Genomic DNA, 19,366 nt, shown 5'->3' with positions numbered 1-19,366 from the left:
TGCAGTCATTTAATGAGTATTTTTAATGATTTGTGTATAACATTCAGCCAAGTCACATGGGCCATCCGTTCATTCATTCTGGTGGCTGTACAGAATTCCACTGTGTTCACATACCACAATTTCTTTGTGGGTATTTGGGTTGTTTGCCGTCTGGGGCTTCAGAGAAAGCTGCCATGAGCATTCTCACACATGTCTTCTGGTGACCATCCGTAGTTGTTTGTGGGGGGAGGAGCAGAGCTGGGTCATTGGTGCATGCACTTAGGAGATGCTCCCCAGAGTATTACGGAGCAGCCGTACCAGTCTAACTGCCACCAGTAGTGTTTAAGATTTCCTCATGAGGCTCATTCTTGTGAACATTTAGTTGCTTTTAAATTTACCCATTCTGGTGCTGAACGGCATCATATTATTTTTATTTGTGCCCCTTTTAATTAACTGTGGGTAGTGTTTACATATTTAATTAGCTGCTTGTCCTTTTTTATGAAATGCCTGTTCATCTAAAAAACATCCTCTTGTCTCACTTCAGTACAGTCCCTGATATTTTTCTCTGTTCTCATCTGCCTAGGCAACTTAATAAAGATGCATGTGGCAGAAATGGAAACGCCTCTGCCAGAAAAGCAGGCGAGTTCCCCTTCTCTAAGGACTCAAGGAGCAGAAACAAAGGTAGTGTCCATTTCCAGGCTGAGAGAGGCCTTTTCTCTTCGTCACACCACAGGGACCCAGTCTCGGGGCCTAGAGATTCCTGAACCCAGGCGGAATTCTCCAGTACAAAAAAGGGGTGTACCATCTTCTAGTGCCTCAGATCCTGTCTCTGGCAGAGGCTTTCAGGACCCTCAGGGAGAGGTGGTGAGTCCCAGGAAGGACTGTGTGGACAGAGTGGAAATGGAGAAAGACTCAGGATGCAGTAGCACTTCAGCTGGCTCAGAGGGAGGGCTCAGCACTCCAGAAGCCAGCAGTCACTGTAGCAGTGACCATGCGGTGAGCTCCCCAGAAGACAGATCTTCACAGGAGGATGTGGGCTCTTGTGAGAAAATACCTGAAATGGAATATCACCTTTCAGATGTGGAAAGCTGTTTAAACCAAGAAGATACTGGATATAAATTAAGAGTTTTGCCTCCACCAACTGATATTACATACTCAAACACCAAGCGTTTTAAAAAAGAAGAAATTTCTTCAAATGTTGACACTCCTCAAAATTTGGTTACTACTCAGAACTTCTCAGTGGCTCAGGTTGATGTAGCTGTTAAAATTAGTAAGAAAATAGTGCCCCTTGACTTTTCCATGAAGTCTTTAGCTAAACGAGTAAAGCAGTTAAATCACCAAGAACAGCAAAGTCAAAGTGGGCAGAATTATAGGAAATTTAGGGCAAAAATTTGCCCTGGAGAAAATCAAGCAGCAGAAGATGAGCTGAGAAAAGAGATCAGGTAAAGCTTGCTCTTAATGGTGTTTTGGTCAGGTTTATGGCTGGTGGCTTTGAGTGAACCAGAGGTTGGTCCTCAGACTCCGCATTGGAATCTCTGGCTTTCACTTTTCTGTCTGGCTTGGGTAGGGTGGCACCAGAATGTGTCCTCTGACCTGTGTTGCCCAGCAGGATAGCCCTGTCTGAGGGCTTCCCTGCACCACAGACTTCTGTCCCTCTTGAGCTTGCCCTCTTTGCTTCTCACTCTCAGATTATAAGGTCAGGGCTGACTATGACGCCACAGATTGAATTTTGGCTTTGCCGTGTACTCTTGGCAGTGGTCTTTCCATCCACCGCCTTCTTGCTGCCTCATACACCTGTCATATTAATTTTCTTTAAAGAACTCATTCCCACACTCTTCTGCTAGAAAATTTCTAACTTGTTTTTCCTTAGATTTTCTCAGCACTTTATAATGATCAGCTGTTTTTCTGCTGTGACCAGAGGACCTGATAAGAATAGTTAGAGGAGGAAGAGTTTATTTGGGGCTCACAGTTTCAGAGCTTAGCTCATAGTTGGCCAGCTCCACTGCTCTGTGCCCAAAGTGAGGCAGAACACTCCCCACAGACAAAATGTAAACTCCAAAGGCATACCCCCAGTGCCCCATCTCTTCTGATCATACCCTACCTTCTTGCAGTTACCACCCAGTTAATCCTTATCAGTAGATCAAAGTACTGATTAGGTTAAGGCTCATAACTCAGTCATTTTTTTTGAGAGAGAGAGAGAGAGAGAATTTTTTAATATTTATTTTTTAGTTTTCGGTAGACACAACATCTTTGTTTGTATGTGGTACTGAGGATCGAACCCGGGCCGCACGCATGCCAGGCGAGCGTGCTACCGGTTGAGCCACATCCCCAGCCCCATAACTCAGTCATTTTATCTCTTAATTTTCTTTTTTTTTTTTTTTTTAGTTGTAGATGGACACAACACCTTTATTTTATTTATTTATTTTATGTGGTGCTGAGGATCGAACCCAGTGCCTCACATGTGCTAGGCGACTACTCTACCACTAAGCAACAGCCCCAGCCCCTCTTTTAATTTTCTTGCATTGTCCAACATAGAGCTTTTGGGGGACACATTATATCTGAATCACACCAGTATTCTTTTCAGATCAGTCCAATTAAGCAAAGTCTTCTTGACCCCAGTTTTATCCCTGTTCCTGACAATTTCCAACCCATAGTGACTTCTGATGTTAAATTTATGGCAGATTTGGTAGATTATCACCATTTCCCATTTTTTAGTTTAATGTATATTTCGAAAAATTACCACTAGCTCATTGTCAGTCTGGTGGTTGTAAAGGATAAGTGAGAGTCAATTTAAGAAAAAATAACAGGGCAAATAATGGGAAACATTGGTAGCTACCTACCACTTTCTTCACAGTAATCATGATCTACCCCCTGGTGCTTCCTCCTCCTCCCAGTGCTGGGGGTCAAACCCAGGCCCTCAGGCATGCTGGACAAGTGCTGTACCACTGAGGAACTTTCCCAGCCCCATTGTGGCTTTTTTAATAGTTAAAAAAAAAAACAAACTTCTGGTATGTTTTGTCTCACCAATTACTGAGACATGCTGCACACTCTACAACTCTAATTGTAGTGGCCTCCTGTGGCACTTTGGATCACAGATTTTACCCAGTTCATATTCAATATGCTTCAACAAAGAATAATATATACTTTCTTTGATATTCATAAACCTAGTTTATATTAAGATAAATTATATAAATTATATTAAGTGTTCAGGAAGTGCTTTCTTTGAAAAACAGATTAATTTTGCTAGGCATGGTGGCCCATGCCAGGCTGAGCAGGAGGATTGTAAATTCAAGTCCAGGCTAGCCAGCTCATCAAGACCCTTCTTTCTCAGTGGATCATTACAACCCCGGGAGTTGGCAGTTTTGCAAGAACCATAGATGGTTGCCTCACAAATCCCCGACCCACAGCATGCCTTGCCTTGGCTCTTGGCTGCTAGCACACAGTTGCTGTACTGGCCACAGCTCCTGGTTCAGAGTTCTTGTTCTGACAAGGTGTGGTATGGTTTACTTTTTTCTCAGAGACGCATTTCTAGTTAAAAGAGTAGGTAGTAATAGATGACGTGGAGGTAATGCTCACCACCTAAATCCTACTCACTGGGGAAAAGGCACTCTACCATGAATTTTATCCCCACCTCTTTTTATATTCTATTTTATTTATTTTTTAAAATATGTCTTTAGTTGTTGTTGGGCCTCTATTTTATTCATCTATTTATATGTGGTGCTGAGAGTCAAACCCAATGCCTCACACATGCTAGGCAAATGCTCTACCACTGAGCCACAACCCCAGCCCTTATATTTTATTTTTAAGACAGGATCTTGCCAAGTTGCTGAGGCTGGTCCTGAGCTTGTGATCATCCATCCTCAGTCTCCTGAGCCACTGGGATTATCAGCATCTTTTTGTTTTTTATTTTGAAATAGGATCTCACTAAGTTGCTCAGGTTGGCCTTGAACTTGTGATCCTCTTTCCTCAGCTTCCTGGTCACTGGGATTATAGGTGTGCACTGCCTCCACCAACTACCACATTCTGTATTTTGAGTTACAACCAAACATATCAAGCCGTCTTCTATAGTTGTTTAAACCAGATACTGTTTTCTGTAGAAGGAGAGAAACCTACCAAAGAGTCTTGAGGCCCACGCAGGTTCTTCCCAAAGATCATTCTCCTAGGGAGCTGGAGCACATGCAGACAGTTCCAGGAGAGGAGGAATCTGCTGTTACCAGCATATTGAGTGTTGGCTCCATGCTCTCCAGTCTTCATGCTGCTTTACTCCTGGAGGCTAGACCACATGGGTAGGCACTTCTCGTGGCGCATTGCTAGACTTCATCAAGAGAGCTTGCTGGGGGGAACACTGCATGACAAAGCAGACACTTCCTTCCTTGCTTTCCAATGCCTGTTCTCTTTCACAGCGCAGCTGCCAGAGGCAATCAGGAGCCCCTGCATGGCTCACTCTGGCCATTTCTTTCCATTTAGGGCTAACAGCCACTCCTGCTGGAGCTCAGTCTCCATGGTGGCACCTTCTCCAGGAGTTCCCCTTTTGGGCACTCTCCCTCCCTATAGGTAGCAGCTACTCCTTGTGTTTGCTGCTCTTTATTTCTTAGTTTAATAGTTGGCCGCATTTTACTGTGAATAATTTTATTCTAAATTCTCCTTTATCAATCATGGGCGTGTTTTTATCCCTTGACTGGACTCTGACTGATATGGAAATGGTCCAGGAATGGTGCCAGGAGACAGACCCTCAAAGATAGGCTTTAGGGACTGGTTTGGTTATGACTTGGGTTTATAATCCGTGGCATGCAGAGGGAATCACAGTCACACTATCTGTCATCTGTGGTTGATTGTGATGAGGTGCCAACTTTGTCACTTCATTGTAATGAAGCCAGTGTCTCAGAAGTCCCAGTGGCTGCTGCTGCTGAACAAGTATTGGTGACAGTGCCCTGGAGCATTTACAAAAATAAATGGCAGTCTCAGCTTCTTTTGTTCTCTGCTCAGGCCACTGTCTGAGAGGCAGAGAGTTCCAAAGCAGCTCTAAGAATCTTTTTTTTTTTTTTTTAAATTTTCTCTTTGTGAGTTTATTGGGTATGTTTTGTTCTAACCAGCTTGAAACTGAAAACTGATTCTCAGTGGCAGTGATACCACTGAGGTTTTTTTTTTTTTTCTTTTTTAAATTTTAATTTGTTATATATGACAGCAGAATGCATTACAATTCATATTACACATATAGAGCACGATTTTTCATCTCTGGTTGTACTCAAAGTAGAGTTCCACAATTCGTGTCTTTATACATGTATTTAGGGTAATGATGTCCATCTCATTCCACCGTCTTTCCTACCTCCATGCCCTCTCCCTTCTCTTTTGTCCTATCTAGAGTTCATCTAATCCTCCCATACCCCACCTCACCACATTGTGAATCAGTATCCTTAAATCAGAGAAAACATTTGGCATTTGGTTTTTTGGATTGGCTTACTTCACTTAGCGTTATATTCTCCAACTACATCCATTAACCTGCAAATGCCATGATTTTATTCTCTTTTAATGCTGAATAATATTCCATTGTGTATATATACCACATTTTCTTTATCCATTCATGTACTGAAGGGCATCTAGGTTGGTTCCACAGTTTAGCTATTGTGAATTATGTTGCAATAAACATTGATATGGCTTTGTCCCTGTAGTATGCTGTTTTTAAGTCTGCTGTTTTTATCTGATGTGCATGTGATAAGCACTAACAATCTTGCTTTTTGTCGTAGCTGGGGCTTATGTTGAGGAAAATAAATGTTCCTAAAATTTAATTGTGTGGGTTTCAGGGTTACTATATCTATCTCTTATGTGAAGTTGAGGTTTGTCTCTGGTCTGCATTGACCTACACAGTGTTGAGTTAGATTTTGAAGTCACCTACCAAGGGACTTAGTAGTTAAACCTGGCAGATAATAAAAGGATTAATACCCAGGATTTGCAGAAAGTTATACTTACTATTGGTGGGAGCGCAAACTTTTTTTTCTTAATATTTTCTTTAGTTGTAGGTAGACACAATACATTTATTTATGTGGTGCTGAGGATCGAGTCCAGGGCCTCACACATGCAAGATGAGCACTCTACCACTGAGCTCTAGCCCCAGCCCTAGGAGCGCAAACTTTTACAGACTTGCTATGAAAAGAAAAAACTGTACATACATAGTTGTAGGGACTAATCTCACAGAAAAACTCCTATGAATGAGCAGGTCTTGTTGCAGCTTTGTGTGCATTATTAGAATTTTTTAGCTGTTCAAAAATGTTGCTCACTGGTTGGCCAACTGAATGTCTTTCAGTAGAGAATTTGTCAAAGTATGCTGCATCTACACAGTGAGTTCCTATGTGGCCAGTCAAAAGAATGAAGTAGGGGCTGGTGATGTGGCTCAAGCGGTAGCGCGCTCGCCTGGCATGGGTGCGGCCCGGGTTCAATCCTCAGCACCACATACAAACAAAGATGTTGTGACTGCCGAAAACTAAAAAATAAATATTAAAATTCTCTCTCTCTCTCCTCTCTCTCTCTCTCTCTCTTAAAAAAAAAAAAAAGAATGAAGTAGGTATATGTGTGTGGATCTGAGAATAATTCTACAATGTGTTAAGTGATGGAAGTAGAGTGGTGTGAAGAATAAAGTTTAATTTTTATTTTTTTAATAACAAATTTGTGTATAGGCAAAGGTCTAGAAGGATATATATATCAAATTATGAAAGGCAGTGAATAATGTCATCTCTGGGAAGTTGGATGAATGAATAATCAGTGTTATCTGTAGAAAGTGGGATTGTAATCATAAAAATAATCTTTAAGATTTCTTATAATGAATGTTTTCTTAATGCAGTAAAACAATGTTTGCAGAGATGGAGGTCCTTGGTCAGTTTAACTTGGGATTTATAATAACCAAACTGAAGGAGGACATCTTCCTCGTGGACCAGCATGCCGCTGACGAGAAGTACAACTTCGAGATGCTGCAGCAGCACACTGTTCTCCAGGCTCAGAGGCTCATTGCGTAAGTTCACATAGAGTCCTAAATTTTCACTGCTATTTCCCTAGTTCCTCCCCTCATTTAAGATTGAAGAACTTATAAGTGTCTGCTTATGTGCATGTTAGTCTTTGCCATGGACATCCATGCAGCAGTTTTACACTTTTTATGTAGTACTAGTCCTGGCTGTCATTTCTTAAGTGTTTATCATGTGCCGGGGACTATTGAAGCAGTTTGCATGCACTGGTTTATTTAATCCTCACAAACCTACAAGACACTTACTGTCTCCATCACTATTTCACAGGTGACAAAACAGAGATGCTAAAAAGCCTGCTAGAGGTCACTTAGCTGATGTGTTCTTTAGGTATTAGAATTTTTAGCTTTTCAAAAATGTGGCTCACTGGTTGGCCAAAAAATTATTTTGGTGAAGGGCAATTGATAGTTCACAGTATTCATAGTTACAGTGCAGAAGGGTTGTGTGTTCAGAAAGGCAGCAGAGTGTGCAGCTCAGTCTACCTGTGTAGCAGAGCAGTTTCAGTGGCTTGTTGCAGTGGCTTATTGCTGAAGAAGTCAGCACTTCTCTCCCCTGTGTCAAGTTTGAATGTTTTCAGTGACCACCATTCAAGGGGCTGTGATGGTTGTCATGTAAACCAGCAGGTTTGTCTTAAGCGGGGTTACGAGAGGTCACTGATTTCATTTGGGAAATAAAACTATGTAGATAAATGAACTCAGACTACAAGGGGTAGATGGGGCATAGAGAAACATCCCCCCAAATAGTCCTCAGCTGGGAAAGTGTGTCCAGCTTACTGAATGCTCCATTTCCCATGGAATGCATTAATCCTTTTCATTTTCCGCAGGAGTAGTGGTAATAGTGAAGATGTTTGGTGAGCTGCTTTATAATGTGTACATATTTCTGCTTGTTTCACGGGATCTTTTGACATTTTGCATAAATGTGCAACATCACAAGTTAAATTAGATAATCACAGGCCACTTTGGGTTCCACATGGACCACACTTCAAGATTAAAGGATAAAGACTAAAATTCCTTCCTAGCCTATGAGACCCTGCACAGTTTGCCCTTGATGACCTCTTTAGCATTTTCTATTTTCCCTTCTTATTCTCTTGAGCTACTCTGGCTTTATCCTGGCCATCCTGATTAATTCAGCCATGGAATTCATTGAGAAAAATGAAATGTGTCTTTTTTTAAAAATATTTTTTGTTGTACATGGACACAATACTTTTGTTTTATTTATTTACTTTTAAGCGATGCTGAGGATTCGAACACAGTGCTTCACATGTGCTAGGCAAGCACTGTACCACTAAGCTACAACCCCAGCCCTGATGTGTGGTTCTGGGAGCATGAGCAGTCCTTTAGAGTGCCTTTGCACAGATGGTTCTCTCTGCTGGGAACACTCATCCCATACCTACCTCTCTCCCTTTACCTGATTTGCCCTCCTTGTCCTCATAGCTCAGCTTTTCCCCTGACCTTAGAGCCAAGGCCCACTTGCTGTATGCTCTTATGGCACTGGATGTCTTTTCTTCCCTATCTCACTGTTGTTTGTAGTTATAATTGATTTGACTGTCTGTTTAGTGTCTTTCTTCCTCACTAATATAAGACAGAGACCTAGTCTCTGTTTGCTCACCAGACTATTTCCTGTGTTCAGTAGTGTTGTCTTATTATGAATCCATTAGGAGAGATGAGTGGATAAGAAATGTAGGCAGAGGAGGGAGCAGGATAGCAAAATTCTTGTTCATGTTCATTGTTTTCAAATGATCTTTATTGTGAAGTGGAAATGTTGGCATAGTTTTATCCTTAAGGAGAAGATCTGAAAAAAGACCTGGTCCCTGGGATAGGATGGCAGATTGAGGAGAAAGCAAACTACTTTTCACATTAAATTTTAATATGAACTTTATAAGAAAAAGAAAACTAAAAGAAATAGTGCAGGAGGTTTTTGTGATGAATAGTGGAAAGGTCCAGAGCTGAATAATGTTATATCATTTTTTGAAAGTTAGTATATAATATTAATGTTTCACTTTCTTTTTTTTTTTTTTTTTTGGTACTAGGGATTGAACTTGACCACTGAGCCACATCCCCAGCCCTATTTTGTATTTTATTTAGAGACAGGGTCTCACTGAGTTGCTTAGTGCTGAGGCTGGCTTTGAACTTGTGATCCTTCTGCCTCAGCCTCCTGAGCCGCTGGGATTTCAGGCATGCAACCACATCCAGCTTAATGTTTCACTTTCATTTCTGCTTTATGGGTAAATGTTAATGTCAAGTTACAGTGTGAATCTCCTGTTTTTCAGACCTCAGACCCTCAACTTAACTGCTGTCAATGAATCTGTCCTGATAGAAAATCTGGAAATATTCAGAAAGAATGGCTTTGATTTTGTCATTGATGAAGATGGTAAGTTAGTAATCATGACTATCAAATTGTGGTATTTTTTTAAGAGCTGGGAACAGTCTTTGACATTATTTAATCAGTTTATTTATTTTGTAAAAGGTGCAAAGGCTTCCCAAGAAGCATTTTGTGTCTTCAGATGTTCCTTTGCAGTAGTACTCAAATAATAGATATTTCTCAAATAGTGGATTTTTCTCAAACTTTTATTCTTTTAGCTCCAGTCACCGAAAGGGCTAAGTTGATTTCCTTGCCAACCAGTAAAAACTGGACTTTTGGACCCCAAGATATAGATGAGCTGATCTTTATGCTGAGTGACAGCCCTGGGGTCATGTGCCGGCCATCCCGAGTCAGGCAGATGTTTGCCTCCAGAGCCTGTCGGAAGTCTGTAAGTATAGAAAGCCCCACTGTGGGGCATGGTGGGTCTGCTCATGCCTGTGGTCTTAGGAAGTTCTCAGTTCAGCTCCTGATTGGGTCAGTGTTGTTGAATGTCTTCGTGATCGCCACAGAACATGTTATGCCAAGAGTCAGATCATCTCTATTAGTACAACATACCAGCCAGCAGGTCTGTGTTATCTTTGTCCTCTAATTCACGCCTGTTGCCCTTTTTCCACATAGTTAAGCAATATTCCACCTTGGGGCTTTTGTTGGTCCTAGCATGGTCAGCTCTGCATGCACCTTGCCTGTCCATGGTCCTTGTGGGTAACAGCAACAGCAACTTTGGTTGAGAAAGGTTTGCTGCTGCCAGGCCAAAACCATGCCATCTATGCTTCTGTGGAGTCATTGAGTCACAGGTGTTCCACAGTGGCCAGTGTTGTGTCCCTGCTGTTGCCTAGATCTGTAGTGGAAATAGTAGCAATGGCTAGGGATTAACCTGATGATGTCCAAGTCCAGTAAATGGCTTTGTCACTTTGTCACATTCCTTATTTATTCAGCATATATTCCTTGAGCCCACTTTGTGGCCAACCTTGTTCCAGATGTGAGGACACAGAGGTAACTAGGCTGGTGAGGTCCCTGCTCATGTGGAGCTGATTGTTTCATGGGGAGAAATAAACAAAAATACATGACACCTTAGATGTGAGTGCTGTAAAGAAATTCCCACAGTGTGTTGGGATAGGAAACAACCAGAGGAACAGGTGAGATGGGCAGTCAGGGAATGGCTGTGTGAGCTGCTACCTTGGGTAAGAACTTTCTGGTTAGGAGAAATAGCAAATCCAAAGGTTTAGGGTGTTTGAATAGGTCCAGAGGCTGGTCCATGTGCCTTGAGAGGGACATATGGAAGCAAAGCTGTGAGGCATGCTGGGTCTGGAGTCAAGAAGGAGGTGGAATTTCGGGGGAATGGGTGGAACATTGGATGGGGGTGGAGTGCTTGGGAAGGGCTAGAGCATCTAGGGAGCGGGCAGGGTGAAGAGCACTGCTGTAGACATGCTGTGTGTGAGATCCCATGTGACTCTATAAGCCAGGTGTCTGAAAACAGTACATTGGTGAGTCTTGGGCTCCAGGGAAGTGTCAGAACTGCTGATGGACGGGTAGAATGCATAGCTGTGAGACTGGATGAAATTACTCCAGGGAAGAGTTTAATTAGAAGAGGACTCAGAATCTGACAGGTGTTTGTTTGATGAAGATCTAACACTGACCTTCCAACCCTGGAGTCTGAGTGAGTGACTGAGCAGGGCAGGCACTTTACCTCTCTGTCTTCACGGCTGAAGACCCTAGAACCACAGAACATGAGCTTTATTTTTGCCCTGGGGTTTGCATCCTGATGCATCTCTTCTTCCTCTGCCCCTTGTGCCTACCCCCTTGGGCTCTCTTCTTTCATTCCCTGCCCAGGAGGCCTGTGCTATGCCCTGCTCATCCTTCCAGCCCCTTCTGTGCTCCAGCTGTGCTGGCCCTCTCTAGCTCCACAGCCACTCCACCTACTCCACTCCATCCCTTTTTCTACTCTTCCTTCTGCCTGGGTCTGCCCCTCAGCCCTTCACGTGGCCTGGCTCCTTCCCATCTGCACAGCCCCATGTGTGATACTCATCCTGCTTCTCTGTTAACTTGTTTATTGTTTGTCTGCCTCCAGCATAGAAGTTCCCTTCGGTGCCACAATAGGGCCACTGCAGTTGCCCTGGTGAAAGATGAGGGTGGCTGGAGCAGACAGGGTGGAGCTGCTGAGAGTGGTTGGATTCTGGATGGGATGGGTTGGTGTCTCAAGGAGAGGTGGTGCTGCCATGCTAGAGCTGCCCTAGACCCACCAAAAGGCAGAGGGCTGAGATAGCAGAAGGGGGCGTCTTTGGGGAAGTTTATTGTAGACAAGAGTGCTTCTGAAGAGTATTGTAACAGAGACCAGTAAAACTCTAAACCATTGTGTCTTGTTCTCAGGTGATGATTGGCACCGCTCTTAACACAAGCGAGATGAAGAAGCTCATTACCCACATGGGTGAGATGGACCACCCCTGGAACTGTCCCCATGGAAGGCCAACCATGAGGCACATTGCCAATCTGGATGTCATTTCTCAGAACTGACACTTGTCATTTTCTTTGTAGATTTTATTGTAGATTTTTGTGTTTTGAAAGACAGGGTCTTAAGTAACACTTTTTTGTTTCAAAATTAACCTGCTACTTTAAAAAAATTGTACCAAATCCACTTAAAAATGATCTTAAGCCAGGTGTTGATGATGTGCTCCTGTTGTCCCAACTGCTCAGGAAGCTGAGACAGGAGATTGCTTGAGCCTGGGAGTTCCAACCCAACCTAGAAAACATATTGAGACCCTGTCTCCAAAAAAAAAAAAAAAAAAGACTTGAGAATCTTTCAAACCATGTGGAGCATTGCTTGCAAAATTTTTTTGTTCTGCATTTGAATGTATATGTGTATACAGGTAAGAACTTATTTTACAAAAATAAGAATACTTTGGAAGTTACCTAGGCCTCAGTTCTGCTGGAGGTGTTTTAGTCTGCAGCTTTCCACCTCAGTGATCATTAAATTCATTTTGGTTGAAATTCATTAGCTTAAGATTATGGTTCTTTGGGGTTAGTTATTCTCAACCCTAATGCATATTAAATTTAAAAAAGAACTAATCACAAAAATGCAAAGAGAATTGTCTGCTTGGCTAAAACAAATGACTGGATGAGGATGGTGTTGCTATTTTTAAGTGCTCCCAGTGCAGCAAGCATTTGGAAACTGCTGTTCTAGGCAGAGGGAAAGAAAAGATTTTGATATTTCTGTACCTTCATACTGTGATTTGGTTTCCTTGGGGTGTGAACTGCAGATGTTTCCTTCATGGGCTCTCCCCATTTGAACTGTTGCCAAAAATGGAAGTAAAAATGCCCTTTTTTTTTTTACTTTACTTTTACTATGGATTCCAAATGGTGGTAGGGGTACAGTGATGACAAGTATGAGCAACGCACTGCCACCCCTTTCCCTAGAGAGTGGCCTCTTAGGACAGCAGGCCTCCAAAGTCTAGCATTCCTCAGATGTAACCAGACAGTAGTCATTGCATTCACTGTGCCAAGCTGTATACTGGTTGTGTTTCTGCATGATCTCATTTAATATCCACAAGAACTCTACAAATTGGGAATTGCTTTAGGCATTATGATGCCCCACCAAGATGGCTGGGTCCTAATCCTCACAGTGTGGGATGTCATCTTGCATGACAAAAGGAACTCTGCAGAGTTTTTAAGTTAGATTAGCCTGTACTGTCTAGGGGGCCCAGTCTCTCACAGGAGACTTCAGAGTAGAGACCACCCTCCCAGCTCCAGCTGGTCAGGGAGATGCAGTGTTGCTGATTTTGAAGATGGAAGAAGGCTACACTAGCTAAGGCATCACTAGAAGCTGGAAAAAGACAAGAAAATGAATTCTTCCCTGGAACCTCCAGAAAGACCAGCCCTCGCGGACTAATAGAACTGTAAGATAATAAACTTATTGTTTTAAGCCACTAAGTTTGTGGTGATTTGTTTAAAAAGGCAGCAATGGAAAACTGATGCCTGTTTCGTAGTGAAGAAACCTGTGGAGAAGCCAAGAAGTCGTGCAAGGCATTTACCAAAGCCAGGAAAACTCAGGGCAAATGCATCCAGCTCCAGCACTTTTTTCTCCTGCCTTAAAGACCAGAATGGACTGCTCAATGGATTTGCAGTGGCGGCCCCTTTAAGGGGGAGGGGCCTAGTGTGTGGCAACGTGGTTGCCCGGAGACGGACCTAGTTCCGGGACGCGTGTCCCTGCGCCACTTCTGGGTCTACCGCACCCTGGGCATCTGAGCAGTGAGCACCCGAGGGACCCCTGCGTACCGTGATAGTGTAAGGACCTTGCCGGCTGTTTCCTCAGCCTCCTAGGATCTCAGCATGTGCGTGATGGGCGAGGGACCTGAGGCAGGGCAGAGCAATGCTGGGACCAAGGCTCAGAAAACGGGGTTTGCAGCTGAAGCTGCTGCTGAAGCCTAGGACAGAGGGCTTTAATAGAAAACACTGAGAGAAATGAAGTTAATTTGTAGTTTGAATTTCACTGATAGAGGATAGTAAGCCTTTAAAGATCCGGATGAGAGCGGTTTGGGCTGGACTGCTGAGGATGGTTCTGCTGAGGCAATAATTGGGGTGGGGGGTGGGGGGGAAAGAGCAATGTGGGTTTTGAAGGCAGAGAGAAGCCTGGAGGTGGGATTGAACTGGCCAAGTAGGGTCCAGAGGATGCCATCAGATAGAGTCCCTCACATTGTAGAATGCATGAGCAGAGGCCTGACTCCCAGGACATGTCTGTGTGTCCTTACTAGTGGACTAGGATGTTTCTGGTGGGGCCAGTTTGGGAGGGTAATGAAAACTGTGGCTTTGGAACCCTGCCCTTCTCTGCCTTGAGATTTTGGACATATTGTTGGCATATATTTTCTCCTCTGGCCTGTAAGAGGTGATATTGTTACAAGGAGTAGGTAGCCAGGGATTTCAAGTTCAAAAAAGGAAAAGTAACTATTTAAAATAATCACTCCATTTATCGACTGCTTTGTATCCTGTAAGAGATTTTTCTGTGCATCATCTCATTTAATCTTTGTGGTGAGACAAGTTATTGTTATTTCTTTTTGATATCCAAGAGAAGGAAATTAAGCAACTTACTTAAAGTCACAGAGCTGATAAAGTGAGATGCAGGGCCTACCCCAACTCTTGAACGCTTCACAATGCTCACTTTAGGAGAGGGGCTCTTAATGTATGATTTGACAGCATGCAAGATCTTATGGGTTAGGTAGTCATTTTTTAAAATGTTAAACATGGATGCAATATTTTTATTTTGTTTATTTACTTTTATGTGGTTCTGAGAATCAAACTCCAGTGCCTTACACGTGGGAGGCAAGTGCTCTACTGCTGAGCCACACTCCAGCCGCCAGGTAGTCATTTTTGCATATAGGATTATCCTTCTTATTGCAGTACTAATAGAAAAATAAGCATGTTAGCTGGGGTTCCAGTGCTAAAAATTTCAGGAACCACCAGTGTAATGTTGAGATTGTATTGTTTTTTTTTTTTAAAAACCTGGTGATACTTGTAATTATTTTCTCAGGTTTTAGGAGAATGATAATGATACTGTTATAAGGCTAAGTTTTTATAAGTGAGACTTCCAAGTATTTAGAGGCATAATTTTTATTTTTCAGATAAAACTCATCAGGCTTTAAAACAGCTATCAACTGAAGGACCCATTGGATATTTATATATAAACTCTAGGACTTCCAAAGGCAATGGTGAAAGAAAAGAAAAAAGCAGACAAAAAAGGAGATAAGTCAGCCCATTCTCCCTCTTCTGGCTCAGAGTTTCCAGAGTTTTCCAAGCAAGATGGCAGTGCTCTTAGGCAAGAACCGCCCCCAAGTGGCATACAGGCACTGGAATTGCCACATAAGGAACCATTACCCAAAAGAGAGTCTAAAGCTCTTCAACAGAGTGAAGATGCCACTCAGTATGAAGAACCCATTCTGACCAAACTCATAGTGGAAAGGTGACTTTCACAGGGCGGGGCAGGATTGAATGCTGTGAATCAGGTGTTTCTCAAAAGTGTGCTTCACTGCAAGCATGTGAATCCTCACACATTTTTATGATCATCACATAATTGTCCCACCTCTGAAAACCACTCTTTAGGCTCTGTCTTTGTGTGATCCTTTTTGTGGTGCTGGCTTTGCCCCATTGAGGTTTCTGGGGGCTGCCTTTTCCAGACTCCCTTTTCTATCACTTTTATGTCCTCTCTAGGCAATCTCTTCTCTCATTGTAGCTTTACCTAACATCTCCCTGGATGACTGTATAAAACTACTTTCTTTAGTTCCGTTCTAGAATTTCAGATTCAAATTTTTTCTTATATATTTTTTATACCTTTACTTTATTTATTTTTATGTGGTGCGGAGGATTGAACCCAGGGCCTCGCACATGCTGGGCAAGCACTCTACCGCTGAGCCTCAACCTCAGCCCCATCAGATTCAAATTTTTAACTTCCTCCAAACTCCCCAGTCCAGAAGTGCAGACTGCAGGGCTTAAGACGAGTCCAGCTTTGAGTATTGGCTCTGTGACATTGACCCCATCCATCCTAGAGTCTTTCTGAGCCTCAGGTCCTCAACTGGGGAATATGAGAATACCCACCTTAACAGGTTGCTGGGAATGTCATTCTTTTTCTTTTAGTTGTAACCTTCTCCATTGTTCCCATTTCTGTAATGGCAACACAATCTTCCACAATCTTCCTGGCCTGACACAACAGAACTGTCCTCCCCATGCCTGTCACATTTCTTTTCCCTCCACTCTTCTCTCCTTAGTCATTTCCCTTGGCATAGACCTTATTCCTTCTTGTCAGAGTGATCTGACATTTCCTAGACTGCTTCTAGTGCCTCTCCTGAGGCCTCCTGTTTAGATTTACCTTCCTAATGCAGGGCTGTCTACATTTCTCCCTGTACTAGTTAACCACCACTGTGTAACAGATATCCCAAACTTGGCAGCTTGTAGCTACCTCATGTGGTTTCTGGGTTCAGGATTCCCACAGCTGAGGTCTCATGAGGTTGCAGTTGAGGTGTTGACCCTGGATGCTGTCATGTGAAGGCTTGACAGCCTACATATCTGCTTTCAAAGGAGTTCACTCCTATGGCTGTTGACAAGAGGCCTGACCTCATTTCCTGATTATATGGTCCATTCTCTGTAGGGCCTCTGAGTCCCTGACATGGCACCTGGTTTTCCCTAGAGAGAGGGATCTAAAGGCAGAAGCTACAGTATGTCTTCTATGACACATTCCAAGACCCAGTCTCAGAAATCACCCTCTTGCTCTCTATAATAGCCTAGTGGTCACATAGGTCACTGGTATTCCATGTGGGTATGAATACAAGGTGAGAATCATGAGCTATGTGGAGTCCAGACACTAAATTCCTCTTCCTTACTATCTCTTGAGTTTCTTCACATTGAGTACAGAATGAAACCACTTAGCTCTACAGTCTGACCCCGGCCCACTTCACCCTGCCCTGCCCAACAGGGAGGTCCACCTCAATTTCCTACTGATTCCATTTGGTTCTGTTTTTGCTTCTCCAACTGCCCTGGCTGGAGTGTTTTCCCTTGTTTCTGGGAACAGAAACAAATCCCACCTGCTCTTCAAGGGCCAACCTTTTCAGCACTTCTTTTGTTTATTGGTGCTGTGGTTGAAACCTAGGGCCTTGTGCATGCTAAGCAAGTGCTCTGCCACTGAGCTACACCCCCAGCCCTTTGAAATTTAAAGTCCTTTAATCATAGTTACTATTTTCTGTTATGTATCACTGTACTTACTACTTTTCAATACATGCATACATATGATGTATGTGTCATTGTAATTGGCTTATTCGCCCTCAGCTTCTCTGCCTGGTTAAATTATTCAGGAGCTGAGATGTAACCAGAACTTCACATACCTGGCCTCAGGCCCGGTAGGTGCTCAGTCAAGATTCACAATCTGCATGATGCCAGCAGCTGTTTACTCTCCACTGTGTGCCCACTCCCAGCTATAGCTGAGCACTCTAGAGGGATATTAAAAAGTATTGAACATAGTCAGTGTAGGCAGTGCAGGATTGTGTTCTCTGGTGGGCTCTTTTGAGAGAAGCTCAGAGCAGTGTGTACTGAGTTGGTTTGGGAAGGTGGGGCCTGCAATTACCTTGAGACAGGAGCAGTAGGATAGAGTGTCCTGACACAGCAGCGGGAGGCTCCCAACCAGAGCTCCTGGATATACATGTGCTCTGGGAGCCAGGGGAGGTGTCCTTGATACCACCATATGGGGCTGTTAGGAACTCTTCCAAATCCTTTATATATTTTTTAAATTTATTGTTGTTAATTCCTGAAGCTATGTATGCTTCTTATGACAAGTGAAATAATTCAGTATATGATAAAAAGTTAATTGTCCCCTTCCACCCTATTCAAATTCTCCTCTTCCTACCACTCTTGTTAATTATGGGTTGTTTTTTTTTTTTTTTTTTTTTTTTTTTTTTGAGTTTTGTTTTGGGGATGGAACCCAGGGCCTTCTGTGTGCTGGGCAAGTGCTCTATCACTGAGCTACACCCCTCCTGCTCTCATTTATTACCATAAAGTCATTTGGATTTTATAGGTAAATAATCACATAATTTTCTATTTTGTATTTCTTCAGCATTTACATAAGTTGTTTAAATTTCTTAACTTTTGCATTAACTAGAAATTCTAAAATGGGTATTGAATAATTGGTGGTAAAAGCTGGCATCTTGCTGGGCATAGTAGCACACTCCTGTAGTCCCAGCGGATTGAGAGGCAGAGGCAGGAGGATTGCAAGTTTGAGGCCAGCCTCAGCAATGGCAAGGTGCTAAGCAACTCAGTGAGATCCTATCTCTAAATAAAGTAGGGGCTGGGGATGTGGCTCAAGCTGTAGCACGTCTGCCTGGCATGCGTGCGGCCCAGGTTTGATCCTCAGCACCACATACAAACAAAGATGTTGTGTCTGCTGAAAAAAAATAAATAAAGAGAGAGTTTTTAAAAAATAAATAAATAAATAAATAAAGTACACACTAAGGCTGAGGGTGTGGCTCAGTGGTAGAGTGTCCCTGAGTTTAAAAACAAACAAACAAACTGGAATCTTGTTCATGTTCCTGAATTGGAATTGTTTCTCATCTCTTAAAAATCATGCATGCTATTATTTTTTCATTGGTCTATTATGTTTAAGTAGCTTTCTCATATTATGTTAGAATAATTTTTAGAAATAATTGCTAGAATTTATCAAATGTTTGGGTTTTCTTTTTAGTTTGCTGATGTATTGAATTATGTTCATAAATTTTTCTGAAGTTTAATTTCCTTGGATTCTTGGAAGAAATCAAATTTGGTCACACCCATCACAGGCTCATTTGTTTTCTTCTCATTTACCCCAGGTGAACTGTGTGACAAATCACACATTATCCTTTTGGTTCTGAACTAAAAATCTGGGCACTGTTCTTAAAACCTCCCTTTCCCAAAGCTATCTCATCAGCACACTCTGTTGTATCCATGTCCAGAATAGGTCTTTTTGCTTTTTAAATTTTAAACATTTTTATCATGGTAAAGTATGCATAATATGAAATTTACAGTTTTGACCATATAAAGTGTATAATTCAATGGCATTAAGTACAGTTACAGTGTTTAAATTTCATTAAGTACAGTTACATCATCTGGCTCTATTTCCAGAACTTGTTCATCTTCCCAAATATCCATTTAACACTAAGCCCATGTTCCCCACTCCTCCCCAAGCCCCTGGTAACCTCTACTGTATATTTCAACTATACAATTTAACCCACTGTCATGTAGGTTTATTCACATCACTCATTACTTTGAGCTTTATTTCTTTGTAGCTATGAAGGAGAGAAAGTCCGAGGACTGTACGAAGGAGAAGGCTCTGCAGTCTTTCAAGGTGGTTGTACCTACCACGTGAGTCTCTGCTGGAACTTGCAGGGTGAGGAGGAAGGTGTGAGGTCATATGTTTTAATTTGCAAGGTTTCCCAAAGATCCATTGATTCTTCAAAAGAAATTGGAAATACTTCATGCTGATTTTAGCCTGAATCTATGCTACATTTTTAAGG

General features: G+C 42.5%; 2 protein-coding genes across 17 annotated transcripts in view; both read left to right on the top strand.

Moving 5' to 3' along the window:
• Positions 1 to 12,339, top strand: part of Pms2 (PMS1 homolog 2, mismatch repair system component) — a 30,528-nt gene extending 18,189 nt beyond the window's left edge. The window contains exons 11-15 of the mRNA XM_046453706.2: positions 563 to 1,421; positions 6,815 to 6,982; positions 9,259 to 9,359; positions 9,569 to 9,738; positions 11,718 to 12,339. Of these exons, the coding sequence (XP_046309662.1) occupies positions 563 to 1,421; positions 6,815 to 6,982; positions 9,259 to 9,359; positions 9,569 to 9,738; positions 11,718 to 11,861 (1,442 nt within the window). The 3' untranslated portion in view covers positions 11,862 to 12,339. The remainder of the gene's footprint in view (positions 1 to 562; positions 1,422 to 6,814; positions 6,983 to 9,258; positions 9,360 to 9,568; positions 9,739 to 11,717) is intronic.
• LOC124098759 (radial spoke head 10 homolog B) overlaps positions 12,077 to 19,366 on the top strand; it is a 50,407-nt gene continuing 43,117 nt past the window's right edge. For 4 of the 16 annotated variants that reach the window (XM_058582433.1, XM_058582435.1, XM_058582436.1 and 1 more), the window contains exons 1-2: positions 13,935 to 15,297; positions 19,139 to 19,214. In XM_058582433.1, the coding sequence (XP_058438416.1) occupies positions 15,044 to 15,297; positions 19,139 to 19,214 (330 nt within the window). In that variant the 5' untranslated portion in view covers positions 13,935 to 15,043. Of the gene's footprint in view, positions 12,215 to 13,417; positions 13,676 to 13,931; positions 15,298 to 17,776; position 19,366 lie in introns of those variants that run through there. The other 12 variants (XM_058582438.1, XM_058582434.1, XM_046453698.2 and 9 more) reach the window with 11 other exon arrangements.

The sequence above is a fragment of the Marmota monax genome, unplaced genomic scaffold (genome assembly GCF_021218885.2).
Source record: "Marmota monax isolate L192 unplaced genomic scaffold, Marmota_monax_Labrador192_F-V1.1 WCK01_AAM20220418_F8-fsc00148, whole genome shotgun sequence".
Taxonomy (NCBI): domain Eukaryota; kingdom Metazoa; phylum Chordata; class Mammalia; order Rodentia; family Sciuridae; genus Marmota; species Marmota monax.
The sequence above is the reverse complement of the archived record's forward strand: the minus strand, read 5'-3'. Positions and strand labels throughout refer to the sequence as shown.